An 18157-nucleotide genomic window follows, 5' to 3' on the forward strand; every position below is an offset into this window, starting at 1 on the left:
GGAAGTGACGTCCGCGGGGAGGGACGCGCGGGGAGCGGAAGTGCCCGTCGGGTTCGGTGGCGGCAGATTCGGTCTGCGCCCGCCGCACAGCCGGGGAACGGCCGCGGGGCTCCCGGCGCGCTGCCAGGGAACGGCCGCGGGGCTCCCGCCGCGCGGGTGAGCGTCAGCATCGCTCTCGGGGCGCGTCTGTCTCCGCCGCGCGGGCCCGCTCCTAGCCCGGGGCTCTCCCTCTCTGGAGACGGCGGGCTCTGGGGAGGGCCCGATCTCCGCTCTTGTAGGGGTGAGGAAAGGCGGGTGAGGAGCCGGCCCCGGTCCCATACCGGAGAGTTCCGTTTGGTTCCGGGACCGCAGCCCGGCTTGCCGTGTCCTGGCTGGGACACGCTTGTTTTTCCGCTGGTGCCCAGGGCAACCAGCCGGGAACGCGCAGTGCCTTGTGCCGCTCGCTGGTGTGCAAGTGGCCTCTGCGCCGAGGGTGTCGCAGCTGGCACGGCGGCGAAGTCCCGTATTGGTCGGTGATGTTTTTGCAGCTCTGCGTAATGGTGCGATTTATCTCAGCTCCCCTCCCTGTGTAATAGGAGAGTCTAGATTCAGTTGGAAGAAATCAAAAGTCTAGTTGTTGGGCATTTCAGAGACAGCGTTTATAGTGTTAACATACTTGGTAACTTGAATGGGGTAGTTTTTTTCGTTTTTGTTGGTTTGTTTTGGTATTTTTGTTTAGTTTTTTACATTGATCCTTTGAATATCTATCATACACAGTTTTGACAGTTGTTCTTTGAGCCACTTCCTCAAAGCTCTATATTTTTGTACCTTGAAACTTTGTTATACTTGATTTTATTCTTGATAGCCAGCCAGTTCTACAGATCTCTACAGACAAAAGCCGTGTATCTCATTTTAGGGGGTTCACCTTCCCAAGATATGCTACCAACTTGACTGTTACTTTTATGACTTTTATGAACTCTTGGGCTATTTTGTAGTGACAGTAGTTACCAGTTTTTACATCCAGAGGTCTGGTGTCAAAAGAAAGGATTGTTGATACTTTTGGGAAATAGCCTATATGTGATTAGACAAAATCCTGTGAGTGTGTCTTCTGTGAGTATTTGCATTGCAGATTAGAGCTTTGGTTTTATATCATATTCTTTGAGATTTATTTTAATAGCTGTTTAAATTTGCAAAACCATAGAATGGATCGCATTGTAACATAATGCAGGAAGAATAGCTGCCTCAATTTCCAAATAATTGGTTAAATTATTCCCATTCTGACTTTGAAAAGTAAGTATTGTGTACTTCTGTTTAGTGCAACTAATAACCCAAAATCTAATAATTAAATTAAAGGAACTTGGTGATTAAGTAGGAAGAAAGTCCTTTTAACAAGGGCAGAACACATGGGAAGAGCTTAATCTTGAAGATTGCTGATTAAACATCACGGAAGCACAAGAAGAAAAACACCCGCAACAAACCCAGCCCACTGTGAATGTAACTGTTTCTTGAGACCATTGCTTCATTTATAAGCTGTGTGACCGTGCCTCTTCACTGCTTGCATTGGTAGGCTTCAAAATACTTGTTTTGTAGCAAGAAAAGGAATTTAGTGAAGATAGTGGCAGGTAATTATCTCCTAGATTCTAGCAGAAAGTTGAATTTAGGTGATTATTTGCATTTTGTAATTTTTGTGTACGTAACTTTTTTTAACAGATGCACTTTTTTATGTTTATTTCATAATCTGAAAGAAGAATAGCATTTGGAATAATGGCAACAGGAGACCTAAATGGAAGTTTAAGAAAAATAGAACAAGGACTTCGCTTGTTAAATTATCCACGAGATGTGGATTATACGGTGTAAGTGGCAGTGTGTAAACTTATGCTAATACGTGATTACAGCAAGATGTGTAAACAAGATATGCATAAGGATTAGCAGTGTACCCAGTGATAAGCAGAACATAACTGGGGTGTGGTCTGTGTGAACTGGAATATAAAAGTACACAGTTTTGCTCTTCTGAGCAGTCCTTAGAACAATCCTGGGTTGTATTACTGTCTTGCTCTTCTTCTGCTGTTCTTGTCTATGTTTTGGTTAATCTCACCTTTTGGATTTCTTCGGAAGTGCTTGCAAAACTTCCTTCAGGAAATTTCATTCTATAAATATTAGAAAGAAAAAAATGGTCTGAATGTTGAGCTGGAAACGCTGGTGGGCTTTAGACTTGACAATGTTTAAATTATATGTAGATCACAAAAACATTTTTTTGAGCATTTTAGAGATAACAGCAAAGATGGCTGAATGAGAGATGCCCGGACAATGAAACCTTACAATGAAAGATATTTAGATAGAACCTGCTGTGTATTTATTCCTTTCAAGTTAAATGTTGGAATTCATGTAATGAAAAGCTTTTGTTACCTTCTGCTGTGTAAAATACTTTTGTCTCTTTATAGGTTAGTAAAGGGTGATCCAGCTGCATTTTTACCTATCATCAGCTATTGTTTTACATCTTTTTCAACTTGCATAGCAGAGCTTTTGGTAAAGTGTGATGTGGAACTGACAGCCAAGAGCGACTTGCGTTTTATTGAAGCTGTTTATAAGGTATCCCTTCATGTTCTTTGCTAAAGAAATTTCACAGAAATTAAACATTTACTATGAGCTTTACTAGAAAGTGAAAGTTTTTTGAAATGAATATGAATTTTAGTTCTCTTAGGATTTAAGATGAGTAGTAAGTCACTGTGTGCAAGTTTTTAGATTTTAATGAAAATAAGAAAAGGTGGTGGTAGCCAAATCTCAGTTTTGAGACATTTGCAGAAACATTAATATTGTTAGATGTTAGTTTTGAAGAACAAAAAAATTTTTATTGGACAAAAAGATTTATAGAAGTGACCTTGGCAAAAATCTTAACCACCAAAAAAATCACAAGGAACTCAAAAAATTGTAAGCACAGTTTAGAAGTACAGTTATTTTGAAACACTATGCCATTTTAATACATAGAGTTGAATATTAACCTTTTATACACCAGAATAAAATTCTTAACTAATTGAAAATAACTTTGAACTATCCTTAAAATATGCAAAAGTGCTTTTTAATGAAAGGTGGATTGATGAATTAAGAAATAGTGGCTTATTCAGACTAGTTTTCCATCTGAGAGGAAAGGCTTCTGTGGGAGCCTTAAGTAGCCCTCTGATGTATTTGCTGAGATTAATATAACTTTTTATTGTAAATTTACTTTAAAAGCTCTTAGTTTTTTAGTATTAACTTGAATAGTCAGTTATTTCTTGAATCTTAAGACTGTGAGTTGAAGTTTACAAGAGTGATGTGAATCAAAGAGGAGATATGTTTAAGGCCTAGTTAAAAGAGACAGCTATATATTTATTGATTTATATAAAAATAATCAAATGAGAAAAGGCTTAACTGCTGAAGTGCAGAATGGAAGACAAGATTGTAGTAAAATAAGAATATGGGCATGCCATTTCTACAGCAAATTGTGAGGTGATTTTGAAAGTGAGGTAAACTCTTATTTTGTTGCAGTTTCTTCGAGATCAATTTCAGTACAAACCAATTTTAACAAAAGAGCAGTTTCTTCAGGTTGGCTTTGCAGAAAGAAAAATGCAAATTGTTTGTGACGTTATCAACTGTGTGGTGAAGAAACATAAGGAGTTGAATAACTCTAGTAAGGTACTGATCAAATGGTTGCCTTTTTTATAAGTTTCTTTTGACATGTTTGATGCTGCAGATAAACTGATTTTCAGCTTCTATTTGAAGATGCAGCATTGCTCATGGACCAAATAATGGAAAGTTAATATGAAGTTCCATTGTAAGATGCTTGAATGCTTGCATTCAAGACATGAAGCTGCCAATACTTTGTAGTATAAAAAAAAACTAGAATGAAGATAAATCTAATTGTTTTTACAGTAAGTGATATATTTTCTTTTACACTTCTTGATACAGTAAACATGTGCATTAATAAACTTCTCAGATAAATTTAAAGGCAAAACAAAATCCTCTCATATGTTGAATTTCTGTAACAATTCAAAAATGACACTTTTATTTGTTTCTCAAATCTGATTATTTTCATCAATGATACTAGTAATGGCATTGTTTTTTATCAGTGTGTGTGGTGTATCAGTCTCTGCTTTAATGAAAGGAATTTCCAGTCTTTATATTTCACAAGATTTTATTTCCTTTGAATTTTAAACAAGTCTTCAGGACTTCTGCATACTTAATTTGTCAGTTTTGAAGACATAACTACTTTTTTTGTATTTGTTTTACTTTCAACTCTGGTGCAAGTTGTATTTATTTATAACCATCTATTGATACAACCTAGTATAGGTATTAATGAGTGTAAAAGTATGGCATTTACCTCTGGATCTGTGTTCTCTATAAATTTGGGTCTTATTTAATTTTTTTAGACATTATTGTACTAGAGAGGTTTAAATGTGTCTGTGTGTGTGCACCATGAAATATTCCTGTCAGTCAGTGACGGTGTTAGAAAGTGGGGTGTGAAATCCTGAAAATTTTCCTGTTTTCTTCTGTTCACTTTGGAGGTTAAATCCCAAACGAGAAAAAAAATTAGACCTCTTAAATCTGAAGTATGGTCAAATTGTGGTACAGGTCTTGCTGATCCAAGTTGCAGTGCTCTGAATTCCAAGCAGGTATGAAAATAATTTTTATGTTTTATCTCGTTTGTAGTGTCAGGCTCTTGCTGAATTTTTTTGCTTTTGTTTTGGTTTTAATACTTAATCAAACCAGTTTTGATGTGGGCTGGTGTTTTTGTTTGTTTGTTTTTCTCCAAAGTGCGGTTGGCTGAAATAATAGCTGAAATACAGAGGATGTTGCCTCTCTTTTACTGAGCAGTTGATCTCAAAGTCTTGCTGGTAATGATCTAGTGCTGTTGTTTGTGCTATATTTGAATTATATCAAGTGTAAGGGAGAGCAGTGGGAAAAGATAAAATGGCACAAAGAAGATGTATGGTGTTTGAAAAGTGAAGTGTGCTTGGCCTAGCATGTGTTTTCAACACAGCTTTCAAAACACTGTTTGGTGTTTTATCTGAATCTATTCAGGAAGTTTTCATAATGTAGCATTCCTTTTGGCTTTGGTTTTACAAAGGTAAAATGATTATGCATTAAGTAAAAATGTCTATATGTTATTCCACTCTTGACATGTGAAGGAGGCAGCTTTCCTGATACTATCTGCTAAAAGGGTGCAAAATAAAATGTTAGAAAACTTTTAGGACTATGATTGCGTGTTAATAGCTGGTGGTTTCTACTTGTAAGGAAAATACTGCTTTTATCAAGGAAAACTTGGTGAAGAAAGTATTTGGAATGGCTTCTCTGTCTCTTCTAGTTGTTTAATAGTGGCACTGAATGGGATAGATACGTGTGTTTTAAGAATTCCCTAGAAGAGGAGAGTTTCAGCTTAACTAAAACACTGAGGAATCTCTACATGTTAAGATGCTGCACAGAACTAGTAATTGTGCATTCTTAATCATTAAGCGTCTAATTTTGTGATATTATCATAAGATTTAATCCACCTGAAGAAATTGCAAAATTTCTCTTTGTTTTCTCTAAGGGAAGCTAAGGGAAGATATACATTACTTTCTCTAATGAAAGTAATGTATATCTCATAGGGCTATTTTGCTGACAGTAGTCAAGAAAAAGGAAGAATTCTAATCTTCCTAGTTAAACCTTTTTTGTTCTTAATGTTTTAGTCATGGTTTTGATGTTGAAACTGTCTATACATATGAATTTCGCTGTAGGTAATAACATATTTTCCAGTCCACACTTAGAAATCTAACAACCTTTAAATTAAAGGAGGACATGAATATCTTCATTACTGTTTATGGAAAGGAAACAAGGTACACGGTATATATGGCAAAGTGTATGCATATTTGTTTTACAGTTCCTTCATGTCTGTATGATTTTTTAAAAATTAAACTGCCTGCTCTTGCTTTCTGTATTTTGTAACCAGTTGGGATAAGATAGTTAGGTTTAAATAAATATTGAAATAATAGGTCTTATGTGTTACTACTTGGCTAATGAATTGAAATATTATTGTTATGAATAACACCAGCAGTTAACTGTGTTTGTTTGTTTGTTTTTTAGCATACTCGAAAGAAGCCTCTAGTTGAACGACACTCAGGAAATGAAGTTAGTGGTGATCTTTGTCCACTACCCCTTCCAGCACAGGGAGGCACTGAGGAAGAATTGTGCCCAGATTATGATATTGTGGAAGTTAAATGTGAACAAGTAAGGACTTCTATTTTAAGATGTCTTTTTATTACAGGATTTGTCTAAAGGGATAAAGGTTTTTACATTATAGCTATACTTCAGGAGCATGCAGCTCCTGAAGATATAAGCTCCTGAAGATATTTAATAAATGTATTGAAAAAGTTGGAAAAAGGAAAAGTCAGTTAAATTGTACTGTCTCTTTCAAGACACAGTTCTGTCAACAGCTTCTTTTAGAAGCTGTGTTCCCTGAGTAGGCATATTTTCATAATTCTGGAAGAAAAATAGTTTTCTAATGTAGCTGGATGTGGTAACTGAACTTGGAGATTGCACTTAATTTGTTTCATCAAGCGATGAATTGTTTCTGTTTTGAAATTAGAGGATATGTTCTTATCGGTATTTTCAGGTCATAGAAGAAAATTCACAAATTGAGTTTTTAAAGAGTCAGCTTGCAGATTTCCAGGAAAAGCTTCATAAGCTAGATTGGATGGAAGATAAGCTACAAGTTTTAGAAGAGAAACTGCAAGGAAAGGTGATCGTAGATGAGAAGGACTGGAATAACTTACTGAATCGAGTTTTGCTTCTTGAAACAGAACTGTTGTTACAATCCAAAAAGGTGTGTTAACTTCTTTCTTAATTCTACAACAAAAATTGCCCAAACATAATCTTGTTGGTCTGTTTCTGCCCTCCCTGCCTCCTGATGTGTTTTTGTCACTGGTTTTAAAATGACAATCTGAATGCAAGTGCTGTTTATGAAGTTGATGGGTTTTTTTTCTTAACTGTTAAATTCTATTCTCTGAGACTTTATGAACCAAAGCTCGCCGTCTGTTCTCATTAGTAATGATTCAGTGTCATTTTATTTACTACTAAAGTTATAGAAGAAAGTTTTTGAACATGGAATCTTAATTCTCTACAACAGATAGTGACAAAAATGGATGGCATGCACAGTGGAAAATACAGGGTTAATCAAAAAGTTATTTCTTATTTTAGTCCTATGTGTAATTTATGGGTCCTTGAAATTTCTAGTCTAATCAGTGGGGTTTTTTCTCCTATTCCCACTCTTCCCCCACTTCCTATTTTTTGTCTGTGATGTTCATTGCATTTTTGAATGTGTGAAATCACTGCAGTCTTGATGTGGCTACATTTGGCATAGCAAATAAAGCCTCTGGTTGTGTTAGGACTGGGTTATTTTTCATGCTGTTGAAAGGTCCTTTTGTGCACATTATGTACTTTGATATATGTACACATGTAAATATTTTGAATTGCAGTGAACCATAGAATCACTTTGAAATTAATCATGTGATCCAAAAATTTTCCCTAATGTATCTCGTGTATCTTTCAGACACTGTCAGATGCTTTCCAGAAGTTGAAAATCCTTGTGGAAAATAGTTGATTGGTGTTGCATTTTTCTGTGCAGCTGTAAAACTGTTGAATTTATTCACAACCAGGAGCTCTGTGCATTTTGCTGACCCCAATAATTTGAAAATGTTGCTAATACTTGTATACAAGACATGTTTTACTATGTGCCTTGCAAGTGTGGTGGTTATGCAAAGTCTTGAAACAGACAGGTGTTCAAACTGATCACTAGGTTATTTCTAAAAGCTGGAGCTCAATTAGTAAGGATAGATATTCTCAATCACTTTAAAAAAAAATTTAGGTTAGTAGTAGCTCATGTGATTTTACCATCTGAAATCAGATTCTTACAGATCAGTAGACATGTGTCCAACAAATACTACCAATGATAATATTTTTTTTTTCCTGGCAGCAGTCTCAAGAGGCCTTCAGGTGAACAGCCACAGACAGTTTTTCTCCTGTTTCAAATGTATTCTTTTCAAGAAATTACTGTAGCAATGGGAAAGCTCATGTTTCAGACTAGACTTGTTCTTCTGTTTTTGTAACTTTGGTTTATTACTGCTTCACTAACATGTTTATTGCAGTTGTTCATATGATTGGAATAGTATTTGGAAAATACTCTCAAAAATATCACTGAGAAATTTCCAGTGATAATTATATGTCTGTACTGCATGTTACTGAAAGAATTCACCTGCAGAAACAAGTTCAGTTATAGTTTCTGTATGGCATTCTATATAGAAATATATAAGACTATATATATGTATACATAGTCTTCAAAGCAACTGTTTTACAATAGACATTTGAAAACTGCTGAGAAATAATCCTTTGGGCCACAGAATTGCTGCTTTTTTGTTTAATGAAATTGCATCCAAGTCGTGCTTCACACATACAGAAACAATTCAGAATTACTCCTCTCTTACCCTTGCACTTTACAGGGAATTTTTGTCATCTAGCCAACATGGCAGGAACAGTAAGATCTGTCTTTTGCTGTTGCCAAAGTAGCAGCAGCTGTGCATTTAAGTTCTGGGAAAGTCTGAAAGCTACCAAATCCATTTCAATGAAAGGAATTGAACAGACATAGTCTCTGCAGATTCTATTTTTGTGTTTTTTAAGAGATGGACATTAGTACAGTTTTTTCCAGCATTTTCCCATACAATACCTACTATTTCTCCTTCATTAATTTATTTGGGTGTAGTATTCCCCAATTAGCTGATGCAGTTACTCCAGTATATAAAGTGACATATTTTAAAGGGTAAGGTATCAAATCATAATGATTACTCATTGGTAAAAAAAAATTCTAGATGTTGTTTGAGTGTTTCATTTTTTTACTTTGAAATTAGAAAGTTGAACTCAAAAATACTATTGTTTCCTTGCTTATGAACAACCTTTTTAAAGTTACATCAAGTTAAACTTAGAATGTTCTTAAAAGAGCCCTCTCTCATTTAGGAGCCTGGGAAACCAGCTTATAATAGCCTTCTGGGTTCTAAGCATTTAGGTGCAGTGAATTTCAGTTAGTCTGTAGGCTATTTTTTTAGGACTGAGGACTCTATATTTGAATATCAACTAGCAGTAGAAGAAGGCACACTTACTTTAAGCTAATGGCAACCAATGTTGAGATGAAATTATTAGTACAGGCTAAGACCATTCTGATTGTCCATTCTACTCATAAGTAAGTTTTATGCACTATATTTTGACCTGGTTTTGACCTCATCATGAATAGCAATATTGATGTTTGAAGAATACCCGTTAAATAAACTAGTTTTTTAATGAAGTGCATTTATGGAAATGTTGAATTTTTTAGTCCTGTGAAGATATTTGTGCAGTGCCAACATGGTGTAGCAAGAAAATACACACATACCTGATACTTAAATATAGTTTTGTTCAGTCAGAAGATGATTTAAACAGGGTATATGGCTAAAATACAGTAAACTTGTATTTCAGAGAGACTTTCTTAAAGACTTCAGCAATATAAATCAAAAAAGAACTTCTAGTAGCATTCCAGTTTCCCTTGGTGAGTATTAATGATTTTCCTTTTAATTAATGTAAATATGCTAAATGTTTCTTGCTGACCTTGACTAAAAATAGTTAAGTAGGTAACTGCAATTTAGTGACCTCTGAATTTAAAACCATCCTGCAGATAAGAAGTTAACCTCCTCATCATTTCATGTTTCTAACTTATTCTTTAGATAGTTTAGTTGCTATAGCATAGTAAGTAATAGTTTAAAATAGCTACTAAAAATATCAAAGATGCAAATTAAGGTTCTGTTACTAAAACTGTGAATAACAATACTGTCATTTGGACTTTAAAGCAGTTATCATCATGTTCTAAAAATGCACTGTTCTCAAGCACAAATGGAGTTATTTTTGCTGCCACTAATATCTTTTAGGTTGCTGTTTTCTTCTTTAATGGGGCTCAGACAAATAATGATTCATAATCTTTGTTGGTTTTCAACTCACTACTAAATGTTTTCTATATTTCATCTCTGAAGCAGTTAGCAGCTGTCCAACTGGCATTTTTGATAAACTTTCTTGTTTTGAAGAGAAAGTCAAAATCTTTTTCTTCTGTTTCCAACATCTGTTTAATTTTGATAACCTACAAGAAGTAAACAAAGCAGACTTGAGTGGGAAAGAAGTTAAAAGCACTGCTCAGGCCATGAGTAATTCTTCTGTCTTCCTCAATGGTAGCTCTTTAGCCTTTAGCTCTATTAGCTCCCTCTGTTCTCTTCCTTGATTTGGCCTGTTTCCCTTGTGGCAGCTGTTATTCCTACCACCAGTGGTAAGGAGGATATTCTATTTTCCATTCTCACATATTATGCTTTTTGTCCAGTGTTGGGCTTTTGAATTGTAATTAAAAAGGAGTCTCAGTAATCCAGTTTCCATGGAAATTAGGAAGGCAGTTCTTGGTTATGTCAAAGATTGTTTTTATCATGGAGTCTGAGAAACGGGACCTTCATTTTACAGGACTCAGAAAGCTTGGAACATATTTACTTCCTGTGATAAGTTTAGTGGTGTGTTACTGACACTTGAGGGCTTTATAGTAAGTAAACAGGCAGATGTTTTTTTGAAAGAGAATTTTCAGACTCCCTCAAATTCTGAATTTGTTGTTTCTGCTTTTCTAAAATTCAGGAAATTTTAGGCATAAACATTATGAGGACAGTCTTAACTCTTTTATCTGAGAGTATAGTACTTGGGATCCTTTCCAGCTCTTTTTGGTTGTAGTACTCTTCAGAAATCACAGCTGTACCAAATAAAAAATTTTTAATTTTAGGTATTTAAAAACAGTTTATTATGAATTTTAGATACAAAATAGTGTAGCTACGTTTGTTCCAAAGGTATGATGTATAGATGGTGACTTTACTAAAAATGGGTATGGGAACATGTGTTTTTTCGAGATACTAAATTCTCTTCCCTGACAATAGTAATCTAAAATTACAAAGAATATCACAGCTTCCAAATGAAAAAAAAGAAAAAAAGAGACAAAAATTGTGCTACTTATAAGACAGGTTACTTTGCACAAATTAAAGACATGTTTGAGCAGGCAGTTTACAATAAAAATAATGTAAACTATATGAAATCACTATTAAAGGTTTGGCAATGTAATCAGATGTTCATAAGCTTTGATTTTACTCTAATCAGGAGAAAATAATCTTCTTAGTAATCTTTAGAATTTGCTTTTTGTATATTATATATATTATACATAGTGTCATATTGCACTTGTTTAAAAAATACGAGAAACCTATTTTGGACTCTCATAGTAGCTTTTTCCTTCCCCTCTCTAAACAATGCATTCTCTTCTGTTATTGCCTACTGTAAATCACATTATTTGATAGCTGACCTTGCAAAAGAGAGCAAGAAGGCAAAGGTGACATAAAACTGAGCATTTCTCTATAGATACAGAGAGGAATGAGGAGATGCCAGGGAGTCATCTTCAGTCGTCTGGATGCGGTTCACTGTTATCCACAGACCAATCTCCCAAAGACATGACCATTAATTCTCATGATCTGACAGACATTTCAAAGGTAAGTAAAGCTGGTGAATGCTCAGTTGATTTCCTTTGAGGTCAAGAGTATGAGTAAGCATTGGTTTTAGTTGTATATACTGATAGAAAAACAAGGAAACTGTGCAAAACTACCTCTAGGTCTGTCTCATAAAAAATACTTTTCATATGTAAAAACTGCTTAAAGTCACATTTTCTCTGAATTTAAATTGAAAGTCCATCTGAAGAATGTAAGCTTTGAAGAGTTCACTAACTATGTTGCCTTTAAATTGTAGGAGACAATAAGACAAAGAATGGAAAAGATAAGTAAAATGTAAGTAATAGGAAAGGGCAGCAGGAATTTATTTCCCAGGAGGGAGTTGTACTGGACTAAGGCGCACAGAGAATGTACATATGTGTTCCAAACCTCAAAGGTCTGTACATCAGGTGTGGCATTTCCTTATGGCTCTACTGGATAATAAATCCACTTACAGTTTTGTATTTGTGGGATGAGTCACTGTTTTGGTTTCTAAAAAGCAATAGAAAGCACTCTTAATAGTATTAACTAGAGAATAAAGAGTGTTTAGAATTTGGTCGATAAGAAATAGGAATATTATTTATTTCCTGATTGAAATTCCCTGGTACTTGCAATTTTTCTTCCTGAAAAGTACCTATTATCTTAACTGTTTTTTATTATTTAAGGAAATTTAAAACTAATTTCAGCCTAAGCATTGTAATAACTGTATTAAGATGTATTTGATAATGATTCTGAGATCTAGAATAAAATTTTTTGTTACATTTTTATTATACTTGAAGAGAAATGTGTTGCTTTGCCATGTTTGTTTAGCAAGAGATTTCTCTTCAGTAAGTGTGTGGCCTATAAAAAGCTCTAGCCTTTTCTGTAATTTTAATTTTATTGCTTCTTTTTTGTGTAATTGAGGTCATTGATAAATGGTAGGCATTTAAAATAGAAACAAATTGCAGGGGAAAAGGGCGGGATGAGAGAAAACGTATGGGGTCATGCTGCTTATTAGTATTTTGGATAATTAGGAAGTTAAAAGCAAGTCAGTTATTTTGTACCCTATTTTATTAAGTGTATGCAAACAAAATTTATTTTCAGAATTGAAGAAACCTTCAAATTGTTCAAAACATCAAGCCCACCTCTGGGAATACCTGCAAGCACAGGTCTTCAGACCTGGTCTCTGCAGACTTACGGATACCAGAAATAATCTCTATGTTTGTACAACGTTAAATTTTTAATATATCGAATTTGTAATGATCACCAGTGCTTTTATTGCTTTGAATAAATATTTTACTCATGCATCTGTGTATTGATTTCCCTCCCCACGACCACAATTTTTGGTTTTAAAGACTGTTCAAATAGCTTCTTCCCCCTTCCTTGCACTTTTGTAAATTGAAGTCATTACAGCAGTGTATTCTTGTGTTGACATTTGTTAGCAGTGTGCTAAGTAATATGTTTTTTAAAGTGTGGGCTTGAGGGCTGTGGTTTACATCCTGTTGGAAACATTCCAGCTGGAACTTGCATATTACACCCAAGAGGCATTCTTACATACCATCCTACCATCTGTACTCTTGAATAAGTTTTAATAAAAAACTTACATGCACAGTTTCAAATATGTACCTTTTTTGCTGTTTTTTTTAAATTTTATTTTTAAATATAAGTTTTCATGCTGAGCTGGAGAGCACCAACACTTTATGGCTTCCATTAACACTGACAAAGTGGGGGTCAGTTTGATCCTAAACACAAAAATGTGCAAGTAAGTCCACAGACTTTGACTGCAAGAGATGTGTTGAGTGTTTTAGTGCTCTTACCCAACACATTTTAAGACCAGCAGCACAGATGGAGACCAGTCAGTATACAAAGAAACACAACATTTTCATTATTTGAAGCCATATTAAGATTTCTGTTTAGAGCCATAAGTAGATATAAGACTTCCATAAACATATGATCAAACCAAAGATGTGTGAGGCTTGGTTCGATTTATTTAATTGTTTATTGCTTTTTGTAAATTGGTAGCCTATCATATCAAGACTCCTTTGTGTTTTAATACTTCAGTTTAAAAGATTTTTGGAGTTTAATATTACAGACCAGTTGGAATTTTTTGGGGGGCAGAGTTTGCAGATGAAGGCAAAAGCAGCTGTTTAACATGCTGTAAAAAGTGATTTCTATGTTTTAACAATAATTATGATTTTTTTTCTATAACCATATGGAATATAAATGGACTTTAATTTGCACAGAAACAGAAGAGTTTACGGCAATCTGTGATGTTATATAAACTAGTTCTGTGTTTTTTAGACTTCTGTGACTTCTGTGATTTTTCAGTTGTTTAAAAATAAAAGAACCTATAAAGATTGGATCGTAGGAATGTGTTTTGCTCCTTAATTGAAAATAGGCCTTACAAATCACTGTTCATTATTCTAACAATGAAATGAAATGATGTTTCCTTCTAAATGTTAGAACCATTAATGTCTTAAAATAGGACTACAGCACCATCTTGTGGAAATCTTTATTCAGTCATCAAAGAAGTAAAAATTAGTATTTCTGTCTGCTTTAAGCTGCCATGATCAAATATTTTGAATTATCTCTTATTTTTCCTCTTTGCCTTGAAGTCAGAGATGCTTTTATGTTAAGTAGGATATTTATTCTCTGTGATATTTGTTAAAAGAGTGTGGCAGGACAGAGAGGAATGACAGCGGTTTACTGATGCCATGGCAAAAATGAGAAATCTTAGTATACTTGATTCAAATTACAGAGACTTATCATTGAATGCATCTGGGGAATGCAGCAAGTGTTAGAAAAAGCTCTTTCTCTCTGTGTGCAATTCAATGTAATTTATATTTAGTGCTATAAAATTGAAAATCCCAAGTTGTTAAATTATTTACTTCTTCCAGCAACATATACAGCACTGAAAAGCTAAAACCAAGGGTATGGACAAGCTGAAGTTTGAGCAGTGCATTATTGTCTTGCAAAGGTTAATTTTTCTGGAGAAACAGGAAAATAAGATGCTCAAAGTATATTAGAAGCTACTAACTGTGGAAATTATTTAGTTACTTTGTATTACAGATGCTTAAAATTCTTTACTAATCACTAGTGAACAGGGCTTGAAACAGCCTTTATCTATCAACTACTTGTTTTGACAAGTTAGGCATCATTGCAAACAGTTGCAGTTATAATATATTCTACTTTAAAATAATTTATTTGCTAAATATTTACAGTTATCTTTTCAAGCACTTTATGCCACATATAGTTTTTCTTCAGTGTTTGTTTTTTTTTTTAGGATCTTTTTAAACTTTGTGTGGTGAAAATAATTTATAATCCTCAGACAGCAAATTATGCTTCCTCAGGGAAAGTACTATATCTGCAAAAATGGTTTAATGATAGTATTTTGCTTCTGTGGTCTCTGTGTGATAGAGATCTGTGTTGTGGTCTTTGTAGGATACTGGGGATGATGCACTCTTGTCACCTGTGCCAGATGAGCAGTCAATACAAGGATAGTTATTAAAACACTTTTAACTTGAGTGACCCAAATGGGAAAAAGAAGTTGTTCCAAAACTGTGATATTCCTTCTCCTGAGCATCCTATGACTTATTTAATGAGGAGTAGTAAAGTTAGTATCTGTGTTTAGGCAATGTGACCTTATCTGATAGAAAAATGCTGTATCAGTCATTGCAAAACTCATTCTCTAGACAATCTAGAGCAGATGCTTGATTTGGAAATGGTGAAGCTTTTTATTCTCTAGGAGCCAACTGCTCTAGTTAGAGGTTCACAATTAGCAGTAGTGTGGAGCACTGATGTTCTAATGCAGCATTGGGTGTTGGTTTTCCTCTCCCCTTTCCCTATGCAGTTATTTTAAAGAAAACTTACGCTACTTACGCTTACAGGTAAAGCAAAATCACGTGATGATAGATTGAAAATCCACAGAAATATAATTTTTCCAATGTTAGGTTTATAATGATAAATTTTTAGCATAAGCAATGTCAAAGAATATTATGCCTCAGGGTATTTTAATCAAAGGTGAAATTCTATTTCTAAAACATTCTGCTAGGTCTTGATAAACTTTCACACTTGTGTGTCTGTTCTCTTACCTGGTGTTGCTGCACTGCATTGAGTGCATGTTGAAATATGAACTGGGATTAAGAGTTAGAGAGCCTTGAATACTTTCCATGAATGCTGAGAATAGTTTCACAAAGCTGAAGTTTTTGGCAGCTTAAGGGATTTCCTCCCAGTGCTGATCATTCCCATCTGTCTGTGTTATCAACTGTGTTTTGTAACTGATGTGACTTAAATATACCCTTCTGAAAATAAATAGTGAGGGGTATTGGTTGTATTTTTTTGGGTGGTCTTGATTTTTGGGTTTTTTTTTCCTCATTCACATTAGCTCTGTGATCAGTTTATGACATTGCATCCAAATGTTTGTGCCTGAACTTTCAGTTGGAGCAGCCTGCTGTGCTGTCAACAAGTAAGTGTGCAAGAGGAGAGAAAATGGCTCAAGTTGGTGTTTTACTGCTGAAAAATATCTTTCTCTGAGTCTGCAGGGTGCTAGAAGTGAAGAAGTTCCTGTGCAAAGTCCCAATGTACATATTCATGAAAGCTCGTTTAGTGTATTTTTTAATTGATTGAATGAAAGGGCAAATGTGTGTCTGAGAAAAACATGGAAAATAGGATTAAAGGAAATCTAAATCTACAATTTAGAATTGGGTCAGTTTTCAGAAGCAGAAATAGCTGTTTATTACATGTGCTTTTGTTTTTTGTTCTTTTTTTTTCCTTGGCCAGTTCTCTTGGATTTAGAGGCATATTTTTCATATGTTCAAAAATACCTTAAAAACTCAACCCATTCTTTGCTATGTAAAATGACCATAAAATATACAGGCAAATACAAACCCAATCCTTGGAGAATATTCTTTGTAATCTTTTGTATTGTGGAATAAATATGTATGAATATGTAACACATTTAAAATATTTCACGTAGGCAATCACTGTACTATAAAAATAAGAAACATATTCTCCTTACAACTTTAGTTTAACTGTAGGAATAAACTAGGCAATATAGTTCATGGATTTTGAAGCATTTCATTGCTATCAATATAAGCAAGTTTCAATATGCAGGAAGACTCCTCATTTATTTCTAGCAGTGTGTGTTCATTTGCTCCATAGGTGATCAAGTAGAATGCACTGTGCCTTTCCTGTCACACTGACTGATGGTCTGGCCTTGCATAGTCTGTGTCCCTGTGTTGTTGCGTAAGACGCTGATAGGGATTTCTTTGCCTGCTTGCTCCAACTGCAAAATTAAGAGATTCCCCTTGTTTTTCTCTTGAGTATGATGTGGTTTGGTTCATTGTTTATGCCCGCTTTAAGAATTACTTAGGCAAAAAGCCAGTGGAAAAAAATGTCGTCTGTTTTTTTCTTGTAATTGAAACCATCCCATTGGAACCTATTGAAGGAACTAAGGATAAGTTCATGAACTTACTTGAGCTTATGTATTAGTGGTAACTTAGGGTCCAGCTTCTTGTAGTTATAAAAGTGGTTGACAGCTGTGATAATTTCAGTTAAAGTAGTTGTGCTTTTGTGTGAACTACAGAAAAATAGGTGGTGATGTGGTAGAAGATTACTAGCCTGAATGCTTTATCAAGTTCCATTTTAAGCTGAGACATACCAATTTAACATCAGTGACTCAAATTTTCTGTAGGTTTTTTTCTTGTATCACTGTTGGAACATTTCTGTCTTCTCTTTATTAGATATAGCCTTTTTCATGAAGATATACCAGCAAACAATATATGGCTCTAAGTATTTTGTGACTGAATGTCATACTCAAAATGTAAATATTTTTGTTTGAAACTGACTTGGACTTTGTTGATGCAGTGATCATAAGTTGTCTTGAATATAAAATATACAGAGGGAAGGGATACAATAGTTACATTATTTTAGCTTGGAAAGAACAAAAGGTAATTTTTCTAGTGATTGAGAAGGCACTGAGATTAATGTTATTTCATTGTTGTTTTAAAGGCTTCAGCCTTGAGTGAAAGTATTTTTGTTACAGGAATGTCTTTGATAAGTGTTTGGATTTTAAGTGAGTTTTTTGATGGTTTTGCCCTCATTTTAAAGATTGACATAAATATGTGCTAATACATATCTAGTAGTACAAGCAGCAGCAATGATCTGTGGGTGTTCTGGTAAGGTTTGTAAGCTTTGCTGTACAGGTATAGTTTCACCTTAGCAATACATAAAGATAAGTTATCTGTGAATCCCTTCTTGCTTAAGGAGAGAAGTTGTCTTGAGTAAAGAGCGAACTGAAGAGGTGAGGCCTTGAAATATCAAAACCCAGAATATGGAGAACTTTCCTGGTTATTAAAATAAGGTCCGCAGGAAATTCCTCTGGAGGAGATGAAAATGGAGCTACAAGGGAAGCAGGAAAAGGCTCTGGATGATCTAAAAAGTGGCTATCAGGACATATTTTATTTAAGTCATGCTTTAAAAGTTACCTTCAGAATGTAGTGTGTCTGACAGCCAAGCAGCACAAAAAACCCCTGGGTTATGAGTATATATAAAAGTATACTCATGTTGAGAACCATTTGAAATGAAAACAGCTCAAATGAGTAGGAAAAATGCAC

The 18157-nt window shown here is 34.7% G+C and overlaps 1 protein-coding gene across 15 annotated transcripts; it reads left to right on the forward strand.

Moving 5' to 3' along the window:
* The first annotated feature begins 4 nt into the window (after window positions 1-4).
* On the forward strand, window positions 5-12848 carry CEP44 (centrosomal protein 44). Of its 15 annotated transcripts, XM_071432086.1 has the most exons (12): window positions 43-156; window positions 1333-1601; window positions 1690-1832; window positions 2421-2568; window positions 3502-3648; window positions 4518-4625; window positions 6076-6219; window positions 6605-6814; window positions 9493-9562; window positions 11443-11570; window positions 11824-11861; window positions 12648-12848. In XM_071432086.1, exons 3-12 carry the CDS (start codon window positions 1744-1746, stop codon window positions 12754-12756), a joined length of 1191 nt encoding a protein of 396 aa, XP_071288187.1. In that variant the 5' UTR covers window positions 43-156; window positions 1333-1601; window positions 1690-1743; the 3' UTR covers window positions 12757-12848. The 15 variants fall into 15 exon arrangements, 14 of the variants coding, with proteins under 14 accessions (XP_071288197.1, XP_071288195.1, XP_071288198.1 ...); XR_011679994.1 differs by lacking the exon at window positions 1333-1601 and having other exon boundaries at window positions 6-156; window positions 11824-11961; window positions 12648-12806; XM_071432084.1 differs by lacking the exon at window positions 1333-1601 and having other exon boundaries at window positions 6-156.
* Window positions 12849-18157: the final 5309 nt, after the last annotated feature.

Source organism: Agelaius tricolor, unplaced genomic scaffold, assembly GCF_023055355.1.
Source record: "Agelaius tricolor isolate 1412-34295 unplaced genomic scaffold, bAgeTri1.0.p SCAF_8, whole genome shotgun sequence".
Classification (NCBI taxonomy): Eukaryota; Metazoa; Chordata; class Aves; order Passeriformes; family Icteridae; genus Agelaius; species Agelaius tricolor.